Source organism: Condylura cristata, unplaced genomic scaffold, assembly GCF_000260355.1.
Source record: "Condylura cristata isolate star-nosed mole 26May11 unplaced genomic scaffold, ConCri1.0 scaffold00029, whole genome shotgun sequence".
Lineage (NCBI taxonomy): Eukaryota > Metazoa > Chordata > Mammalia > Eulipotyphla > Talpidae > Condylura > Condylura cristata.
This window is the reverse complement of record NW_004567130.1, coordinates 7,713,915-7,734,110: the sequence shown is the minus strand read 5'-3', so window position 1 is coordinate 7,734,110 and position 20,196 is coordinate 7,713,915. Positions and strand designations below refer to the sequence as shown.

The window sequence follows — 20,196 nt, the reverse complement described above, 5'->3', positions numbered from 1 at the left end:
AACACCCCCCCCCCCCCCCCCCGGCTGGGCCACTGGTTCTGCCCCTGCCGGTGCACAGTGCTGATCTCTCACACACAGGGCCACAGGGGCCCCAACGGCTGCAAGTTGAAGTAGCAGAGCTTGCTGTTCAAATCCTGCCCAGTCCTGCTGGTCATTCTTGCGCCCTCTATCTCCACTCTGGAGACCTCTCCCCCCTGTCTGAACCTGAACAGACCCTGGATCTGCCTTTGTACACCTTAGGGCATGGGGACCTGCCAAAGAGGACGTGCCTCTGCTGTGCCCTCCCAAATAGCCTGCTTCATGAACCCGTCTGGACTGCCCTCCTGGGGGAGCAGTTTTCTCCTTTGGAAAACTGAGCATGTTTTAGTTATGCACGTCCATGCCTTCTCCCATGGACTGCAGCCTCACCCAAGGCCAGACGGAATCTCATTTCTCTCTGTACCCCTCAAGGTTAATACAGGGTGCCTGTGTTAAGTAGGGGTAGGTAGTTGCTTATTTATGGGGAAAAGAAAGGGGAGGGGAAAGAGAGGGAGGAGGGGGAGGGGGAAGAAGGACAGGACTGAGACAGACATAAGTCACAGTGATGGTGACCGCAGTGACTGTTGATTTACTCACCAGGAACCCAGCACCATGCCAGGTTCTTTACATGAAGCATCTTAGGCACAGAGGTACTCTTATGCACCCTTGCCAACGAGAAGGACGTGACGCTTAGAGAGGTTAAATTAGTTACCAGGTTCACACGGCTGGCAGAACAGACAGAACCGCATTGGGGTCGAGGTATGCCAGACTAAAAGATTCCGCTCTAGGCCCTCAGACCCCTGCTTGTCTAATACCGCTGCCCCACTATCGCTGGTGTTTGCCTGAATTCCTGCAGTGACAGGACGCTCACTGCTGAACACTGAGTGGGGCAGTGCACTGTCTTTGGACAACCGTGACACACACAGCTCTGGAGATGCCTTAGGAGATAGTTGGTGAGAACCCGCCGGGCGAGGTCTGGGGGATGGAATAGGCTTGCACTCACAAATGGCCTATGGTCCTTTAGAAGGGCATTTTTCTGTATTGCTGGGTAGACAGCGGTGGCTGGGTAAGCCACCACCATGGCAATGTTTTCTTCTCTCCATCCCTGAGCAAAAGATAAGCCCATCCTCCACTGACTGCCCAGCTTGGGCTATCTGTCCTGACCCCTGCATCATGAGGGCAGCAGGCAAAGTGAGGCTATGCCAGGCTGTCCTGGGCATCAGGTCCCAAGGCGACCATCTCCAGGCTTAGTCAGGGAGCCTCATGCCCCTTGCGGCTGAGCATGGCTGAACACCCTGATACCCCAGAGGGCAGGGCTGTGGCTCGTGTGGAGGACAGTCCCCTGTTCGCCCAGCGTTGGCCTGTGCCTCAGCCCTCTATGTGGGCCTTGAGCCACAAATCCATACCCCCTGCAGATGGATCCCAAGAGCTAGGGGACAGAGCAACATGCAGCCCCAGACTGGGCCCCAGACTTGAGAGGATCCTTGTCGTGCTGGAAGAGCGAGGTCCAGGCCGAGCCTGCCCTAGCCTCTGGCTCTCCTCTGTAGGGGGATCCTGGTCCAGGCAGCTAGGCATGGGTAAAAGTGCTGGCAGCAATGGAGTAAGTGTTTAAAGTGCAGCCTTTGGCAGATCATTTCCCAGAAGAGACAGGCCTCCACGAGAGGATGTTCATGTGGAATCGCCAAATGGTCTCAGAGTCCTTTATTAAAATTAGATGGGGGCATCTCTGGCTATTTGAATATAATAGATTTGCAAATTAGTATTTCCATTGGTACCTGAAAGCTCAGTTTTGCTCAAGTTGGTTCCCATCTTTCAAAAGAGTTCAGAGTTTAGAGCCCCAGAGGGAATTTGGGAATATTCTGGCTAGGGCTGAGATTCGGGGAGAGGAATTTAGTGTTTTCCAAACAGTAGAGCACAGCAGAGCAGCTCTCCTCTGCATTTGCCAAGGTCACTCCCAAGATCAATCCTGGACTAGCACTGAGAGAGGTGAGGGTTCCCAGGGCTCTTAAGAGGCAGGTGCCCAGGATAGGCAGCCCTTGCCACTGTGAACACAGACAGGAAGCCTCCCAGCCTGGCCACTGGACGGTGAAAATGCTCAGTAAGTATAGGGCACCCTGGGAAGGTAAGGCGCTGTGTCTGAGCAAAGGGGGCAAGACTGGCTGCCAGCGCAGCCACACCCCGAATGGTTTCATCCTCATACAAACTCAGCATCCTTCCTTCTCCCCTACACAATCCTAACCTGAGGGCAAGTCTTGTTTGCACACAACCCCTGAAACTGGAGCTCTGTGCTGTGCCCCCCGCCCAGGGGGGTGGGGAAGACCCCTTCCCATGAGGGTTCAGGGCCTGTGGCTATGACAGCACTTGGTCTTGGGCTGCCCAGAGAACAGAGGCCCAGTTTGCAGTCTTCCTGCTGCCTGCCTGCCTGCCTGCCTGCCTGCCTGCCTGTGGGCGTGGCCCCTGACATGGCAGCCTTGGGTGACATGCTTCAACTAGTGTCTGGTTACTCATCTGGAGCTGCAGGGCCTGTGTGTGAGGTGAGACCTCTCATGACTGCACACACTTGTCTGCCCCAGAGGTGCCCCATACTGATTAGTTCCCTCCTCTCCCTTCCCCTCCCCTCCCCTCCAGTAGTCTGAAGTGGCATAGCTGGATGTGCCCTGCAGCGACTGTTCTGGCTCAGCTCACTGCATCCTTGTTTCCAGCTAGACTGCAAGGAGCTGAGAGTAGTAGAAGGAGATGGGAAAAGAGACGACATTCCAGCGGCCCAGACAGTTGTCCTGTGTACCAGCTAAGACCACATGCACACACACGCACGCAGGGGCTCTCAACTTTGCTTGGTACCCAAGATTGTAAACTCCAGGAGGACTAGGGCCACAGCTCCCTGTTCACAAACGTCTTCTTCCCAGGTCTCTTATCAGCTGGGAAGCTGTTCCCAGCATTCTGCAGGGAAGTCTCCGGCCCCCTCTATGACCGTGGAGTCTGGCTGACAGTTTAACTAGACTCTGCCCTTTATGGGGCTGCCTACCTCCAGGTCACATGCATCTAGGGGAAGCCACACCCAGCTTTTTGTACCAAGCCCTTGCTGTCTTCAGGACTGCCCCAAGATCTAGGTCGCCAGTTCCCTCCCTTCATGCTGCAAAGGCTCTAGGACAGCCCCTCAGGGCTAGGCTGCCTCTGACTATTCCTGGGGGCTCAGGCTTGAGTGGGAGCCCTTCCTTAGCTTTGTCTGAGGAGACCTCAGCCCCTGCTCCCTTGCTTCTTACCTGCTGACTCCATCCAGACACCACTATGTGGAAAAGGCCTGATTCTTTGTAAGCCTGGATCTGTGGAGAACTACTCTCTTGAAAACCAAATAGGCAGAGGTGAGAGCTTGCTCTGCAGAACTCGGGGCACTAGTCCAAGGGGCTGCTCCTGTCTGGCTGCCTGCATCCGGCTTATTCGGCTCAAGCAGAGTCAGTTCATCTGGCACGCCATCTTGGAACGTGAAAGGCTCAAAAACCCCGATGTGTGTTGGGATGGGACGCTTACCATGTGCTGCTGTCTGCACTGGGAACTCGTTAGTCAGTGCCCTGACAAGAAACCAGTAGCCTGATGCCCACAGAGTGCTGCAGTTTAGACAGAATCATCCTAGTTCACACCCCCCTAGGAGGATGCTGCCTCCCCTCACCTGGGCTAACTCACACCTTCTGTGCAGGTACCCCACCCCCCATGAGCCTGCAGTGCAGGGCCCGCCAGGCTGAGCACAGGGGCGTTCTCAGGCCCCCTCCCTTGCGTGGAAACTGTTTTCTTCATCCCCAAAGGGAGGGTCACGAGCAGCAAGGGCTGCCCAGGCCGCCTAGTGTTTGTCAGCCTTCCAGTCATAAACCGCGCCCGTGCCTCGCCTCCTCGGTAGCGCTTCACATATCACGCGGTCCCGTAGCTCTGCGTTGTGTGTGCCGGAAACCAGGCAGCTTCCCCTCGCCTGCTGGATCCCTTCTCCCTAGACGCAGCCTGGCTCAGCCTTTCCCACCGCACACAGAATGCTGTGTAGTGGAGAGAATGAATATTTCTCCAGAAGTAGATTAATGAGCATCATCTGAGGAATGAGCTAATAAAGACAGTGTGGTGTAAGAAAATGCTCTCTGCTGAGAGCCAGGCTGTCGATTAGCCCAATGGGGTCCCTGGCAGAGAATGGCTGGCCCAGAGGACAGCAAGCCACTGCCACCTGCTGGATCCGCGTGGCGGTGCGGCTCAGCCCAGAGGCGGCCTCGTCACGCCTGGAAAAGTGTTGGAAAAGGGGTAGCCGTGGGAGGGGGCTGCCTCCTGTCAACTCAGGCCAGAAGCAGGGAGGGCAGATGTCAGAAGTCAGGGATACGTGCTAGCTGACCGGTCGCTCTGTGTCTGAGGCTGACAGGGCGCAGTGAAAAGCCCTCCTCTGCTGTGGGCGCCCTGGCCCTGGCCCTGGCCGCCTTCTACTGCTCTTGCTGTCCTGGAATCTGGTTCCTCATCTCAAGGAGGCGTACTCTCCTCATAGGGTCCTGAGCGTACTGTGGGTGTGGCAAGACTGGCAGGCCCCTCCACACACACACACACACTGACCCTGCTGCCACGTGTTGGAAGCGTTTCCATCTGTAACAGTACCGGAGGAGCTGCCCTGGTAAGGAAACCGAGACGGGATGGAGGGAGTCAGTCAGGCTGACGGGCCTGGCGCCAATGGGAGCAAAAAATAAAAAGTGGAGTTTCTTCACTCTAGGGAGCCATCGAACACGCTGCCCCGCTGCTGATCCCTGGAACACACACCCCCACACTCCGAAGCTCCGCCTCCCTCCCTCATATGCCCCATGAGCCTTTCTTCCAGGGGGAGGATGGTCGCACAGGCTGCTGTGTGCTGTTGCCAGGGAGGCGGCAGGTGTGCAGGGGGCAGGGCCGCTGCCACTCAGGCCTCCCAGCCGTGCCTCAGCGACCTGGCTAGTGGCTGCGGCCCCGCCAACTTTCTCTGGCTGGTTATGGCACTTGAGAGGCTCATTGCTGGCAAATGAAGAGAGGGAGGTGGAGCTTCAGAATGTGGGGGTGCGGCTGTGTCCCAGGGATCAGCATTAGGGCAGATAGAGCCACTGCGAATTCGATGGCTCTCTAAGAGTGAAGAAACTTTTTTTTTTTTTTTGCCTAGAAGAACTGGGGTACAAGCCAGGTGTATGGGGGATGAGAGAATTCACCAGAGACAGAGTGGGGAGCAGAACAGGCAGATCAACGAAGAACACTGCTGAGGGGAGCAGCGGGTGAGACAGGAGAGGTCTGCAGCACCATGTGGGTCACCCGGCAGGCTGGGAAGCACGCTCAGCCATAGGGGTGATAAGGCTGAGACATAACCCCTAGGCCACCAGGGAGGCCCAAGGAAACTATTCATTTTAAAACTAGAAGAGGCCAACAAGGACTTGAGTCCAACTCCTTAATTTTTACAAGGAAAAGAATAAAATAGGAACGTACCTTGTCAGAACCAGCCAGTGAGTGACAGGACAGAGGCAGCCTGGTGGCCCACTGAGTCACTTGTAAACATCCCCAGACTTGTGAATAAAGACTGCCTGGTATTTTGAACTACTGACTATACCTTTAAGCAGCTGGCTAGGCAAATGTACCCCAATAAAATAGCTATAGTAGGTCACTGTAGATGTAGTAAAAGCAGAAGAGACACATGAAGGGGAACTTGTTGTCCACAGTCTGCACAAGGCAGTAGTAGCCCCAAATGGTCCTGGAGGGATGCACTCTGCTGGCCCACGCTTCACTGTGGCCAGGAGGGTCCCAGCCCAAGACCATCCCCCAGCCTGCACCTCAGAAGGGTTCCTGGCCCTCAGTCACTCTTGGCCCAGGCTTCATGCCCTCCTGTTCAGTCCTTGAGCTTGTCCTTCCAGGGACAGCTCGCTGACAGGGACCAGTCACTTGCTACTGTTGCTGAGGCAGACTACAGTGAGGAGGCTGCCTGCTCGGGAAAGCAGCCGGCAGCTTCCACCTCAACGCTGCTGGAGAGAGGCCTGTGCACATGGCCCAGAGATGGACCAGTGAAGGCCGCTGCCTCGGGCTTGGGGCACTTGCAACAAGTGCTTGTTGCCCAGGATAAGAAAAGTCTTGAATGGATTCACTTTGACCCCAAATTATGGTTTTAGATTGTTGTTGTTTTTAATTGAATCCATGAAATGCTAGAAGAACCTAAAGGGACCCAACACCAGGAAGCAGTCCACACGTGTGGTTGCCCACGATGTGAGGGCCAGGCATGGGAAAAGGAGCAGCTCTAGGAAAGGTCAAGGGGCCCTGAGCACAAGATGCCGACTGCCAGCCAGGCAGAGCGAGGGGAGGGCTTCCTATCTGGGGTGGGCACGAGGCGGCCTGAGGACAGCCTCAGAAGGACAGCAACACAACTGGGGTGGCTGGCGTAATAAGCGTGGAGACGTGTGGACAAAGGGTTGGGACTTGGGGAGTTGGGCGAGCTGGGGACTGATGTGGGGAGAAGATGGGGCCTACTGGGTAGTGGTACCGTCTGTTTAAACAACTGGGCTTGCCTGAACAGGAAACTCCCGCCTTGGCAGTTCCTTCCTTGGGGTGATCAGAGGAGCACACTTGAGGATGGTCCTGCTTGTCTCCAGCACTAGGTCTTGCAGGGCAGCTAAGATCACATGACCCCTGTCCAGCTTCAGCTGAGAAGTCAGTCGGACATCTTTGGCTGGGGTTGGTAAACGCCACCCATCAAGGTGCCTGGGGATGCTCTAGAGCTGGGGTCCCTTTCTTACGTCACAGCCTTGGGGTTTGTGGAACACGCCAGGTTCTATGGCACAGCACTGCGCCGTCTGCTGAGAACAGGAGCACACACAGGCCTGGGTGTGTGAGCACATGCACTGCAGGGCAGCCTTGGCAGCATCCTCCAGGGAGGCACTCTTTGCCCTGTGGAATTAAGTGAGCTCCTGAGCGGCACCCAGGGCTATCTGTACTTCACTGGCTGCTGCCAAAGACTTGCCAGGGCCTCAGCCCCTGTAACTGTGTGCTTTCTGAGAGAGCAGGCTCTCAGGTCTGCTCACTGTTCTTCAGGGAGCAGGGTGGGGAGCTGAGGATGTCCATTTTGCCTTGATATGTCATAGAGTTCAGGTTAAGTGAGACACTGATTGCTGCAAACTCTACAAAGAGTGAGGAGTGTCAAGGCCAGAAACCATACCTGGGAAACAAACATATTTGTCAAGTCATTTCTTCTGGTGGTTATGGATCCTAGTCTGGTCCAGGAGGGAAAGTAGCTTTCTAGTTTTTTCTAAGTTAACAATCAAAGAGCTGCCTCAGGTACAGAGGTGTGCCTGGTCTCTGCACTTAAGGGCTCTTGCGTACACAGTAGAAGCTCCAAAACTGTGCGCAGACCCTAAATCAAGGTTGAGAGCCCTGACTGTCCAGTGGCTGAGCAAAGAATGTCACCAGAGGCTGTGCTGAGCCTCTCTGTGTTCTAGGTCTTTTCGGGGTGTCTGGGTGCCTAATGGGAAATAGATTGGCTTCTCCTGTCTGCCACTCTTGAGCTTACCTGTATGATGATCCTGGGTCCTAAGGGCTAGGCAGGTGGCCAGTGCTCAGACGTCATTTTTAGTAAATCAGTCAACCATTGAATGTTCTCATCCTGTGTTGGGAAAATGCAGCTTGTGGCCCTGGGGTTGAAATTGTCACCCCAACTGGCAAAACCTTGGCTGCCAACTTAGGGACAGAAATAGCAAAATGAAGCCATGTGGTGCCTTCCTGCAGCCCACCCCTCTGCAGGTCCCGGCCTGGTCAGCCACTCCCAGCAACCTGCTCCCGGGCCCTCAGGGCCTCGTGTCGTGGTGGGGCTCAGCTGAGTGTCCAGTGGCTGAGCTGAGCCAAAGTCAGGGCCAATACCAATGGTTCTTGCTGCTCAGCCTCCCACTCGGTAGGTTAGTTGGCTTTGGGGTACTTACTATCCTCTTGTCAGTTTGATAGTTGCTGCTGATTCTAATGTTCCTCACGTTTGTCTACACAATGGCTCCACATAAGGATGTAATTAAATCCTGTGAACAGCACTTTGGGACATTTGATTATGCAGAAAAAGTCCATAGAAATGTAAGCTGTTGTGTGCAGCTGGTTTACCCTGCGGTTTCTGTCAGTGCTCACTGTTCTGTGAAAATTACCTGAAAGGGAGGCGACGGGGGCCAAGCCAGGAGGGAAGCCAGGCTCAGCATGGCTGTACAGCCTCCGACCTGCCTGTTCCAGTCGCTGAAGCTCTCTGGAGGGAGGGCGGAGGCCTGCCTGCCCTGTGTGAGCCCCAGTTAATCTCTCTGCCCTTCTTTCCCCAGGAGCTGCCAGAGCATGACGAGCTTGGTTAGCAACACCATGTCGCCCATCAAGGACGGGACCTCCTCTCTTCCCAGGAGGCAGAGCTCCTTTGCCAGGCCCCCACTCCGTGCTCTGTATGATCTGCTCATAGCACCCATGGAAGGAGTAAGTTGCCCCTGGGGCCTTGAGGCTTCTTGGCCTCAGAACATATCACTTACCACTCAGAGCCCACTCATACCCCTCAGCTACAAAAATGGCTTCCTGAGACAACAGTGAAGCTTCTCATTCAGCATTTGTAAACCCAAATAGATTTTTGCATTCTTGGCCAATTACTGTGTAACAATGAGTTCTTGAGTTTTAAGGTACCAAGATGCAGGTTTAAGTCCAGGCTCTGTTTCATAGAAGCTGGGTAGATTTGGCCTCAGTTACATCAGTTACAAAACATAGTGGTGCTGCTCGCTGGCCTGCTCATCTGGCTGGGGGAGGTGCAGTGCAGGGCTGTGCACAGCTCAGCAGCTGTCAGTAGGAACCATGCAGTGTGGGCTCTGAGCAGACACCCAGCCCAGGGACCCTGCCGCACCTGCTGGGAGCACTGCCCACATGCCGCCTCTCATTCCAGGGTAGTGCCCAGGTCACTTCAGGTCAGGGCCCTGCTTTCTGGTGAGAACTCTGCTGCTGCTTCTGTCATTGTCAGCATTGCTGACCATCACATGTCTAACATCAGATGTCCTTGACTTATAATTACTCTAGAAGGCTGAGAGTGGTGCTGACAGGTGCCATGGTCTTTACATGTCATTTTTCAGTTCAGACATGACTCTCTAACTGGTTGGGAAACACTAACGGGCTCAGGTTCTTTGTCTTTGTGAATTCAAATGGAGTTTGTGCACTACTGCTTATCAGCTCAGTTCAGCTGCTGTAACAAAATACCATGAACTGGGTGACTTAAACAAAACAGTGATTTCTCGTGCATTTGGGAAGTCCCAGGTCAGGTTGCCACAGTCAGTTTCTTGGTCCTCATTCTCTTCCTGGCTGGCAGCCAGCCACTGTCTTGCTGTGTCCTCCTGTGGCAGAGAGCAGGCTAACTCTGGTTTCTTTCTGTTCCTTTAAGGGCACTAATTCCATAGTGGGGACTCTACCTTCCTGCCTTCTCTAAATCCATTTCCATTCCAGGGTTCCCTAGCAGCCATCTTACCAAGGGTTAGCCCTTCAACACAGGAATTGGAGGGACATGACAGACTTCTAGAAAGAAAGTCCAACAGATGCAGAGACCCTCTTTCGGGGGAGGATGGCACCTCAGAGAGTTGTCTCAGCTGGCCTGAGTGTCCTCCCCTTGGTTTGGTGGAGTGACTCCTCGGCAGCTCAGGCAACGGGCCAGGCAGGATTCCTTCCTCCTCAGGAAATGCCTGTGCCTTTCCCTGCTGGTCTCCCACATTATGCCTTATTTCTCAGGAGGCTCACTACTTGCTGGTGTCCTCTGGACTGGGGTGTGGTGGGAAGCAGAACCCTGGGGAGCAGGTAGAGCTGGACTCAGTCTGGCACTGCCCTCTGCTGGCTGGATGACACTGGCCAAGCTGCTTTCCCTCCTTGAGTGCCTATACTCATTGTCATCATTAGAAAATGATGACAATGCTGCTCAAGGTGCCGGGTCAGAACAGCACCCGGTGGTGGCATGCACCTGGCACGGCAGCTGCAGGGCAGATTTCTGTCTCAGCCAAGTCAGAGGTGCTACCCGTGAGCCTCCTGCTCTCCAGGCCATAGGTCATGCCAGTACTTGGCCCAGCCTGGCCTCGGATGCCCTTAGCTGTCCTCTCCTTCTGAGGACTCAGGTACTGTGATAACCTGGCCTGGTTTATGTGCCCTACCTCAGGGAAGAACTACACATCCACTTTCTTAGGCTGAGCTTTCAAGTTTTCTTTACTGCCATTAGCCATCACTCAATCCCAGCTCTCTTCTCTCATCCTGGGCTGTTTCCCACCCATCCCACTCCCATGAAGGCGCCCTCCATTCTTTCACTCACTCAGGCTTTCCCAGTCACTCTGCGTTAAGGTCCCCCCAATTACTTGAACCGTGAGTGGAATTAGATGGTGGGAGGGCAGGGAAGCTGAAGCAAAGATGGAGACTGACCATCAGCCCCCACCATACCCAGCATGCACGCTGAGGTGTCTGGAGCTGGCAAGCCACTTTCTTCCTCCCAGTTCCAATATCCCTTCCTCTTTGACGCCTTCTTTGCCCTCTCCTGAAGCCCTGCACTCCCCTTCCTGTGTTCTCCATACCAGCCCAGATGTCCTCCACAGTAACCCACACATCACTGGACTCTGCATGCTTCTCCTGCTCTTGCTGCCCACCCTGACTTCTGATCTTCACACACCTCCAGCAGGTGGTGTGGGCTGTGCGTGTTGGCACTCAGTGAAGTTGATGGAATGGCATGTGGCCCGGAGCTGCATTTGCTTTCTAGTCTAGTCTAGTACAGACAGCAGAAGACCCAGGCAGAAATCAGCTGGTAGATTTTCTGTGGCCACTCTGTGTCACCTGGAAATTTCTAAGCAGGAAGGATGGGGCTTCTTTCAAGGTGCTTGGCATCCAGTGGCCCTGCATGGTGCCAGATTTCTGCCTTATTTCAGGGTAAGTCAGAATCCAGCAGAGCTACCTGCTGGGGGGATGGCCCCAGCCTTATTTTGCTGGCTGATGCTTCCCCATTGAGTCAGAGGAAGGCAGTGGTGAGGGGGGCTTCTGTATCACCTGCAGAAATCCTCTTGGCAAAGAGCAGCCCTAAGAGAGGTGGCCCCCACATCTATCCTGTTGTTTCCATGCAGAGATTCTAAGTTTATAAAACTGCACTGTTTTTCCCTTGAGGATTTTACCCTGGGACTTAAATAGTAAAGGTGCACTGGTTGGATTAGCGGTAGCTCATGTCTGGACAGCTGTGTCCCTCCAGGGGTGCAAGGAAAGGGAAGATTCATGGACTCAGGCCTAAACAAGTCAGAACAGTGATGGAAATCATGCCTTTATGAAGTTTTCTGAGGAAGGAAGAGCTCTCCCCGAGAGCATAGGGCCCCCTGGGCTGCTGTGGAGCCTCTACATTCAGCGGTTCTCAGATGAGCAGATAGGACAGAGTCCCCCAGGCAGTACACCTGCTTCCAGGGTTGCAGTCTAATCTTGAAGGGCGGCATTTAGTTTAAAAAGATATTTAGTGCCCTCACTGCAAAGCTAGAATCAAATCAGGATTCTCCTCCATCCCGACCCAGTTTTATCTTTTATTCAAAGACTTTGTATTGACGTGTGCTGTTGACATATGCTGGGCACCCGTCCTGAACTCGGGGGAGCCGGCTTGGAAGCTGGGCACTGGCCACAGACCATGCTAAGGTTGGGGGTGCAGGTCTGCACCATCCAATGGGCCGCTGGTAGCTGGAGAGGTCCAGGGGATACTGGCCTGGGTCTTAGTGTTCCCACTGCAAGAGCGCCACCTGCTCCCGCAGCAGCCGCCAGAGGGCGACGTGACACCGCACCTGGTGCTGTCAGCCACCCACTGCCAGCCCCTTCCCCAGTTTCAGTGAAAATACAAATCAAAATTGAAAGTGTAAGATTATGAATCACTGACACTTCAAGACTAAAGCTATTAGCCTCTTCACATGGGGCTTATAATTCTTTGAACAAACTGCCTTTGTTTAGCCGTAGTCCTGTGGCGAAGGTACTAGGTCAGATGGTTTGAAAAGTGAACAGAATACCGTTTTTCTGGAGGCTTGTGACAGTATTTGATTGAATTTGGCTTAAGGGAAACACTATCATGGCTCTTTCCCGAAACCATGCTGTCCTTTGCCATCAGGATGGGCAGGCATGTCCAGTTTTCTTAAGGAAGACCCAGTTAATCAGCCCATGAGCCATCAGCAAACAGTAAGTCAAATCCTGTCTGCACCTCAAAGGAGAAAATGTCACCAGAGAGAAGACATAAGTGTTCAGTGTGAAAAGGACCTCGTGCCTGTGGCAATCATTTTTTAATCACATCGGAGTGAAGGGCAGGACTCCCTAGTTGTGGTGAAAGGACAGCTCCTGCAATGAGGACGCCAGAACCATGCACCAAAGACATGCTCTAGGGCCATAGCAGACATGTTGATGAGGCCCTAGCTGGCTGCTCCTAGTGACACTACATCCACGCAGCTCCCAAGGTCACCAATGCCCCACACTGATCCCAGTTTACACAAAGGGCTTCATCCGCAAGCAGAAGCTCTCATAATCAAGCAGCCAAATTCAGAAGAGGATATTCTGGGATTTGGCCAAATCATCTTTAAAGGTTCAGATTTGGGGGTCTTTCAGTATCTTTGAGGTTTGTGCTCACTCTAATTATAGTCCTTGACATCCTAGTCATTTTTTCCTTCTATCCCATTTCCTAGACTTAGTCTTAAAAACCAAGGTTATAGGACATACAGTAACAGTAAAAGATCTCAATCAAGAAGAGCAGCACTCCCTGCCCGCCTCTGCACTTAATAACACTACCTGTTTAAGTGGGGTTATCTGTTTTAGAACCTCAGAAACTTCCTTAAAGCTGTTGATATTAGGTTGGTAAACTGCCTTGCTAAACACTGGCACTCTGGAAATTCACGATATGTCTCTGAGAATGTGAGGCAACATCTGACTCAGGCACAGGCTCAGCCAGAGGAAAGCTTGGCTTTCGTGAGGTCATGGCCTAAATTACTGCTGGGGGCAGAGGAGAGGGAAGAATTCCCTTGGGCTCGTGTAAAGGCTCCTTGCTTATACTGCATGCTTATACTAAAACAACTGCAGCTGGAAATGAGGTATCACTCTGGTACCTGTTTTCTGAATAGATTAATCTTGGGGATAGCCAGGAAATGTTGGTCCATAGAAATATAGAAATGAACAGACTTAGATTCCAGAGCGTGGAGGATGAAACTCGTAGGACTGGCATTGGGGTGCCAGCCCACCATCAGGCTGACTGGCTTCTGATTATCTATGGTAATATTAAAATGAGGACAAGTGTCACCCAAGGACAGCAAGTATGTCTTTAACAAGTGGCTAGGATAAGGGAAAAGTGAAGACAAGTACTTATAAGTTGTCTCTACCACTGAAAATTATAACTGTGTGATTGTGGAGTGTAGGTGTCAGGTGTTGTGGACTCAGTAAATAGCTGAGGATGGTTACAATGCTAACATTGGTTTCTGCCAGTCTCTGTGTTAAATTTGGAGTTCTGGAGAGACTATGGGCATGTTTTAGCCCCCGTGAATGTTTATAAATGCTATAAGAAGAGAGAATGAGTTATACAGGAGAAAGAGAGTAGTATAAATAATAGTGCCAGTGTTCAACTTGTTTCAAGCACCTAAGGCAGTACAAAGTTATATTTGGCCACTGTGTACTTTGGAAATGGAGGTAGAGGACGGAGGTATCTTGTCCATGAACTCAGAACCACTCCCATCCCAACCCTTACCATGTGCCCCACAGTCCAGCTACTCTGCGTCCCTGAGAGCCCTGATGCAGCAGGTGGGCCCACACCCAACGGCAGACTTCTCTCCTCAAAACGCACCTTCCTTCCTGGTCACTGGACGAGGCTCCCTACTCTTCCAAGCACGCTAGATGAGAATGTCTGGGTCTAATCAGGAGACAAACCACAGAGCAGGTTAACTAGGGAAGGCTAATTGACTTATCCTCTGGTAAAGGAAGCAAGATACAATACATGATCCTCTCAGGCTGAGGGCATGTACCCAGGACACTTCCAACACTGGCTCAGTGCACTGGATGATAGAGCTAGTCTAGAGCTGCTGGGCAAACAGGTCCCCCCGAGTGCAGGAGGGAGTGATGGTCTGCTGCTAATGGCTAGGCATGCAAGTACCCACAGGGGCAGGAGGCCAGCAGAGCACTTGGGCTGTGTGGGCCTCTCTTCTGGGCTCCCCTGAGTGTTCTCCCACATGCCCCCCCCCCCCCCCCCCCCCCCGCAATGCCTCAGTGCCCTCCTTGAGACAGCTCAGCATGTGCTTACCTGGCTGCAGGAATCCAGCTGTTGCAGAGCAGATGTTGATAGACCCTCGAACTGGGCTATGAACAGCCCACAGCTCCTCCCAGTGTCCATTAAAACAACTTTCTCTGCCAAGTCTGGCCTTAGCCACATCAGCCCACTGCTAATGGGTGTTGGCAAACCGTGTGCAGCCCACAGTGCACTGTGTGGCATCTCCCTCCCGGCCCACAGTGCTACCTAAGGGCACCTGCTGTTTGGACTCAGGGCACCTGCTGCCAGTGGGCAGGGCCACAGCCTGTTGGTAAGAGCGAAGGGAAACTTCCTGGGGAATGGAGGGATTTTAGTGTACCTGGCCTCTGTCTTGTTCTACTTCAGAAGGTTCATTTCTAGAAAACCTAGGTGTGAAAGTTCAGTTTTGCTAGAATTTGTTGGGCTCTGCTAGTTGTCAGCAGAGGACTGATTTGGAGCCGTTTTATCTTTCAAAGCCATTTTACCTTGAGAAGTCCGCAAATACCCCTCCAAGACTGACCTGCCGAGACACACAGTTGCATTTTCTGGAATCATCTCTCCTTCCCACCCAATATAATGTGGATAGAGACCTCACTTTATTTTCTGTTTTCAAGTTCACACCGGGTATGTAGCTCACTCTTCAGTACTAGGGCGATGCGTACACATCCCTTGGGAGTACACGCTTCCAGGCATCTTTGCCGTATTGTTCAGTCTCCACACTGCCTTTTCAGGACCTGTCAGTCTGCCAGGCCACCTGCTTGCCCACTGGCCTGTATTGCTGTCACCCCCCTCCTTTCAACTGCTCACACAGGGGTTCCATTTGGGACCCTTGCCCAGGGCTGGGCTACGTGCGGCTCAGGACCAGATGCAGGTCCTGTGCCAAGAGGCCCCCAGGCCAGAGCATTGGGATGCACAGACCAGAGTTCCAATCTCCTGGGCTAGAGTTTCAGACTTTCCCTCCTCATTGCCATCACTCTTCTTCACCGTCTTTGTCCCCTTCTAGACATGTGCACAGCTCCATCTCCAGTGGCGCAGACTGCCCCTGAAGGCTTTGTCAGAGGCTCCTCAGCTGTATTCCTCCAGAATATAGGGCAGGTCCTTACAGCCTGAGGCCACACTCTCCTTTGAGCTCCGGTTCTCGTCTGGTCTCGAGGCCTCCCTGGCTTTGCTCGCCATCCCTGGGTGTGTCTGCTCTGGCTGGCCTGCCCACCTTTCTGGGATTGACATTTTAGGTTTCTGTGATGTCATTTTTAATCTGCCTCAGAGACCCCTTTTGGCACTTTATAGTCCTGAGTCTCCATTGTAAGCATTTAAGCAGGAGCTGAGTCCTAAACGTGTTTGACTTTCCTGTGGGGGACACTGCAGTGGCTGATGGAGAAGCCGAGGCTGGTATGGAAGAGTGAGATGCTTGCTCCTCATGGAGATCGGAAATCACCTGTCACAGATGCCCAGGCTGTCATTTAGGACATGAAATCACCACCCTTTAAGCCTGGGGTCAGATACAGAGGTCTGAGGTCCTCTGGACACCGCCCGGGACTGTTTCCTCTAAGTGGCTTCTTGCCTTGGCAACACTGGAGGTGCTGTTGTGGCCAGGGCTTGTCTGGGACTGCCCTGTCTTAGTGAAGTGGCAACCTGTAGGATGACACCTGACAGCGCCTGACTAGACTGTGCCTGCAGTCGGACAGCTAGGCTCTCTCTAACCTCTGAGCAGTGGTCAGCACCAGAGTTGCCTCCGTCACCAAGGTTGGGATACCATGAGCTCAGCCACTTTGGCACACTGCAGCAGTGCATGGCACTGCCCTTCATAGGGGCTCTCATGGCCACCTCCACCTGTGGGCCAGGCAGGGGCTTCAGGTATGGCCCGTGGCAGGGACACAGATCCAGGAACCCATACTGGAGGGGCAGGGCTATACCAAGCCCTAGTCCCTGCACTAACCCAGCAGCTTATGGACAGCACTGAGGTGGCAGTGACACCCACTTCTGCCTTCCTGGGTTGTACAGCAGTTCTTTAAACTTTCCTGGAAAATAGCTCTTAAACAAGCAGCAAAGTGGCCTAATAATTTACATCTCTGCTTTCTTTAGATGTAGCTAGAATTTCAAAATAGAAAAAATAGCCATAGGGGGTTGTGCAGACTCAACTTGCTGCCAGGCACATGTCACTTTGGGTTAGCAGAGTAGATTCTGCCACCCTCAGCCAGAGCCCACAGCAGTAGTCAGACAGATGAACATGCACATTTGCTCCCTGGAGGGCACTTGACTTTTCCACAGATGGGGTGAGGCAAGGGGAGCCCAACTGTGACTCTCCTGTAGAGCCGGCACCACCTGAGGTGCAGTGCTGGGCCAGAGCCCTGGGCAGTGGGAACAGCAGTCTGACGCAGGCCTTCGGTCCTGGGAGGCTCTGGGCAGCTGGGGTCAGCCTTGTGCTCAGGGCATGGTCTTCTTATGGGCCAGCAGCAACGCTTCTTGTCTTTATTCACATCCAGCTTTGTCTATAAGCATTTACATAATCCTTGCCTGCTTACTGATCGAGATTCGTATGGCCTTAATCTCCATTAATGATCCAGAACAGGCTGGTTCTACACCAATCTCCCTCAGGCCCTCATGCCAGGCCTTTCAGGCGAGTGGGAATCACATCACTGTTAGGTCCCCAATGACCTCAGGGGAACGAGTGGAAACAGAACCAGCAGAGTGGGGGTGACTATTCTCTCCCCAGAGTTGGAACACAGAGGCAGGGGGAGGGGGAGTGATCACAGAGGGTTCTCCGATCTGGAACCTTTCCCAAGGGGGTCTCACTCCAGTTCCTGAACCTTCCACCGTCTCTGGTTTTCTAGCCTCTAGTTCATCAAAATGGACAACGCCCTCTCTGGCCCGGTGCCGAAGCGGTGATTCCTACTCAGGGGCCTGCGGCAGTCCAGCACCCCTGCCCTGGTCCTTTGGGAAACACTATCTTGCAAAGTTCTTTCTGAGACCACTGCCCTTTTCCTTAATTCTCTGCCCCTACAGAAGCACACTGGTCCACTTTGGCCTATTCTCACCTTTGTGGGCACCCCTTCCATGACTGTTGACTCCAATGTCCTGCCCTGCTGACTGCAAGACTGTCCTCTGACAACCTCCTTGGGGCCTGTGAAGGCAGGTGGACGCCTTGGCGAGATTCCCAAAGGCAGCACTCCACCCTGTCTGTAGCACTCCCTGTGTATACATCTTGGGCCTGTGGGCTCCCTTCTATGCTGAGTTTAGTGGTTGCTCAGGAATGGCCTGTCTTGTTGGTCCCATGTCACCCTCTCTCTGTTTGCTCCACAGGGCCTTATGCACTCCAGCGGCCCTGTTGGCCGGCACCGGCAGCTGATCCTGGTTCTGGAGGGGGAGCTCTACCTCATCCCTTTTGCCCTCCTGAAGGGAAGCTCTTCCAATGAGTATCTCTATGAGCGCTTTGCCCTCATCGCTGTTCCTTCCATTCGCTCCCTCAGTCCGCAGTCCAAGGTAAGCTGCACGGCTCACGTGGGAGCCTTGCTCTCAAGCTGTGTCCCTCAGGGGCAGAAATGTGGTCCCTTCAACGTGTGGATGCAGCTGAGTAGGAGACTTCAGGGCGTCATGATGGGTGACATCATGGTTGTGAGCCACTTGTAGGCACTACGGTTAGTCTGAAGGAAGCTGGTGACCCATCATGCTTGACTCCAGTGTCCTGCCACCCAACGACACCTCATGTCTCCCTCGTTTACCAAGTGTTGCCCAACAGAAGGGCAGACAAATAAGAATAGTGTCAAAGAGAAATGAATCCTGTAGGCCAGTGGAAGAACTGAAAACAAGTAAGGTCCCCCTTCAGGGGAGAGATAGGGGACTTGGGTCTCACAGAGCAAGAAAAAGCCATATGGGAAGATTTGTCTGAACAAGAGGGTATAGTGGGCACTCCAGGGCCACCTGGCTCACCCCCAGCCAGTGCTAGCCCCACCTACCTGGCTAGAAAATCTTCAAGTCAGCTCCAGATCCTCCTTGTGTCCTTCTCCAGATGCCCTCCAGGGCCCAGACACCTGCTTTCTTCTGACCACCTCCCCACCCAGTCTTCACTGGTGCATTCCCAGCTGCTCTGAACTGCTCTGTCTTCAAACTGCAAGCTGCTCTCAGAGCCCCTCCAACCTGCAGCTGGGGCTCAGATGGGCCTCCTCATGTATAACAAAGTGTCACTAGCTTAGTTCACAGGACCTGCCTTAGTGTTCTTGCCCACTGACCTTGGCCTATACAGCAATGTCAGTTTCTGCCTTACAGGATTTGGGACAATTTAAAACTATTTGTTGTTAAAACAGAATCAGTTTGAAGTGAAGGAAGCACAGCTTCTTGCCTCCTCCCCCCAGCCTCCTGGGGCCTGAGAAACAGGAAGGGCCCTTCCTACCATCCATTCCTGATTATTTTCAAGAGCTTGTCACAGCACTTCTTATTAAGATGCCCATTGTGTCAGTGGGTGATGAGTATTAGGTCACAAGGTTACTGGGAGAACAGGAGCCAAACTAGACCCAGCCCTGGCTGGCATGGCTAGCCCTGTGCTTCTGAGAACCACTGGTGGGAGGCCTGGCCATGTCTGACAGGTGGTCTGCTTGTCTATTCTCCTGTTCTAGTCTCTTCTGAGGAAGAACGTGTCTGTGTACTCCAGCTCCACATCCATGGCAGCGGTCATTGGCAATCCCAAGCTCCCGTCAGCAGTGATGGACAGGTGGCTGTGGGGGCCGATGCCGTCGGCGGAGGAGGAAGCCTACATGGTGTCAGAGCTGCTGGGTTGCCAGCCCCTGGTAGGCAGCGTAGCCACCAAAGAGAGGGTCATGAGTGCCCTCACCCAGGCTGAGTGTGTTCACTTCGCTACCCACATCTCTTGGAAACTGTCAGCCTTGGTCCTCACGCCCTGCATGGATGGCAACCCAGCCAGCAGCAAGAGCTCTTTCGGCCACCCCTACACAATCCCAGAGTCCCTCCGGGTGCAGGATGACGCCAGTGATGGAGAGAGCATCTCTGACTGCCCACCGCTGCAGGAGCTGCTGCTTACGGCGGCTGATGTCCTGGACTTGCGGCTGCCGGTGAAGCTGGTGGTGCTCGGCTCCTCTCAAGAGTCTAACAGCAAAGTCACAGCCGACGGAGTCGTTGCGTTGACACGGGCCTTCCTGGCTGCGGGAGCACAGTGTGTCCTTGTGTCTCTGTGGCCGATGCCAGTAGCTGCTTCCAAGATGTTTATCCACGCCTTCTACTCATCCCTGCTGAATGGCCTGAAAGCCAGCGCTGCACTCGGGGAGGCCATGAAGGTGGTACAGAGCAGCAAGGCCTTCTCACATCCCTCCAACTGGGCAGGTAGGAGCCTGGGCCCCAGCTGGTGCTCCATCAGTGGGCTGTGGGGGTAAGCATTAGGGAAAGGCAGCCCCAGGAAAAGCAGGTTGAGAGCCTAGTGTCTTCTAATCTGAAATAAGTCTTTCCGACCAGGAGTAGCAGAACATTTTGCTGTCAGTGTGAATGTAAAATTACTTCTGATGTTAGTCCTTCTGGAGGACCAATTTATGGCACCCTCAAGTAGCCTCTCCTGACTTTAGAAAAGGGAGGCATTGTAGAAAGATCTTAGATTGGTCCATTACAAGACGGGGGTTTGTTCTGACGCCAGTGGCCAGGCTGTGACCTCAGAGAGGCTGCCTTGGAGGTGCAGCAGCCTCAGTGTTGATGAGATGATGGCGGCAGTGCTGACACCACTGTCCACATTCAAGAGGATCTGTGAGAAGGTTCACATGGCACCACAGGTACGTGGCACCACATATTCTGCAAGACCAGCAGTACAAGTAAGTGGGCTGGCCAAGAGGACGCAGGGATCTGGGTGTGTAGGGACAGACGGTGAGGTGGTGACCTCCATCCTGCAGGTCTCCTATTGCCAGCATGACTCAGGGCCC

At 53.5% G+C, this 20,196-nt stretch overlaps 1 protein-coding gene across 1 annotated transcript in view; it reads left to right on the top strand.

Moving 5' to 3' along the window:
* Nucleotides 1-20,196, top strand: part of TTC28 (tetratricopeptide repeat domain 28) — a 538,163-nt gene that overhangs the window by 502,457 nt on the left and 15,510 nt on the right. The window contains exons 14-16 of the mRNA XM_004690666.2: nt 8,331-8,475; nt 17,582-17,761; nt 18,892-19,612. Of these exons, the coding sequence (XP_004690723.1) occupies nt 8,331-8,475; nt 17,582-17,761; nt 18,892-19,612 (1,046 nt within the window). The remainder of the gene's footprint in view (nt 1-8,330; nt 8,476-17,581; nt 17,762-18,891; nt 19,613-20,196) is intronic.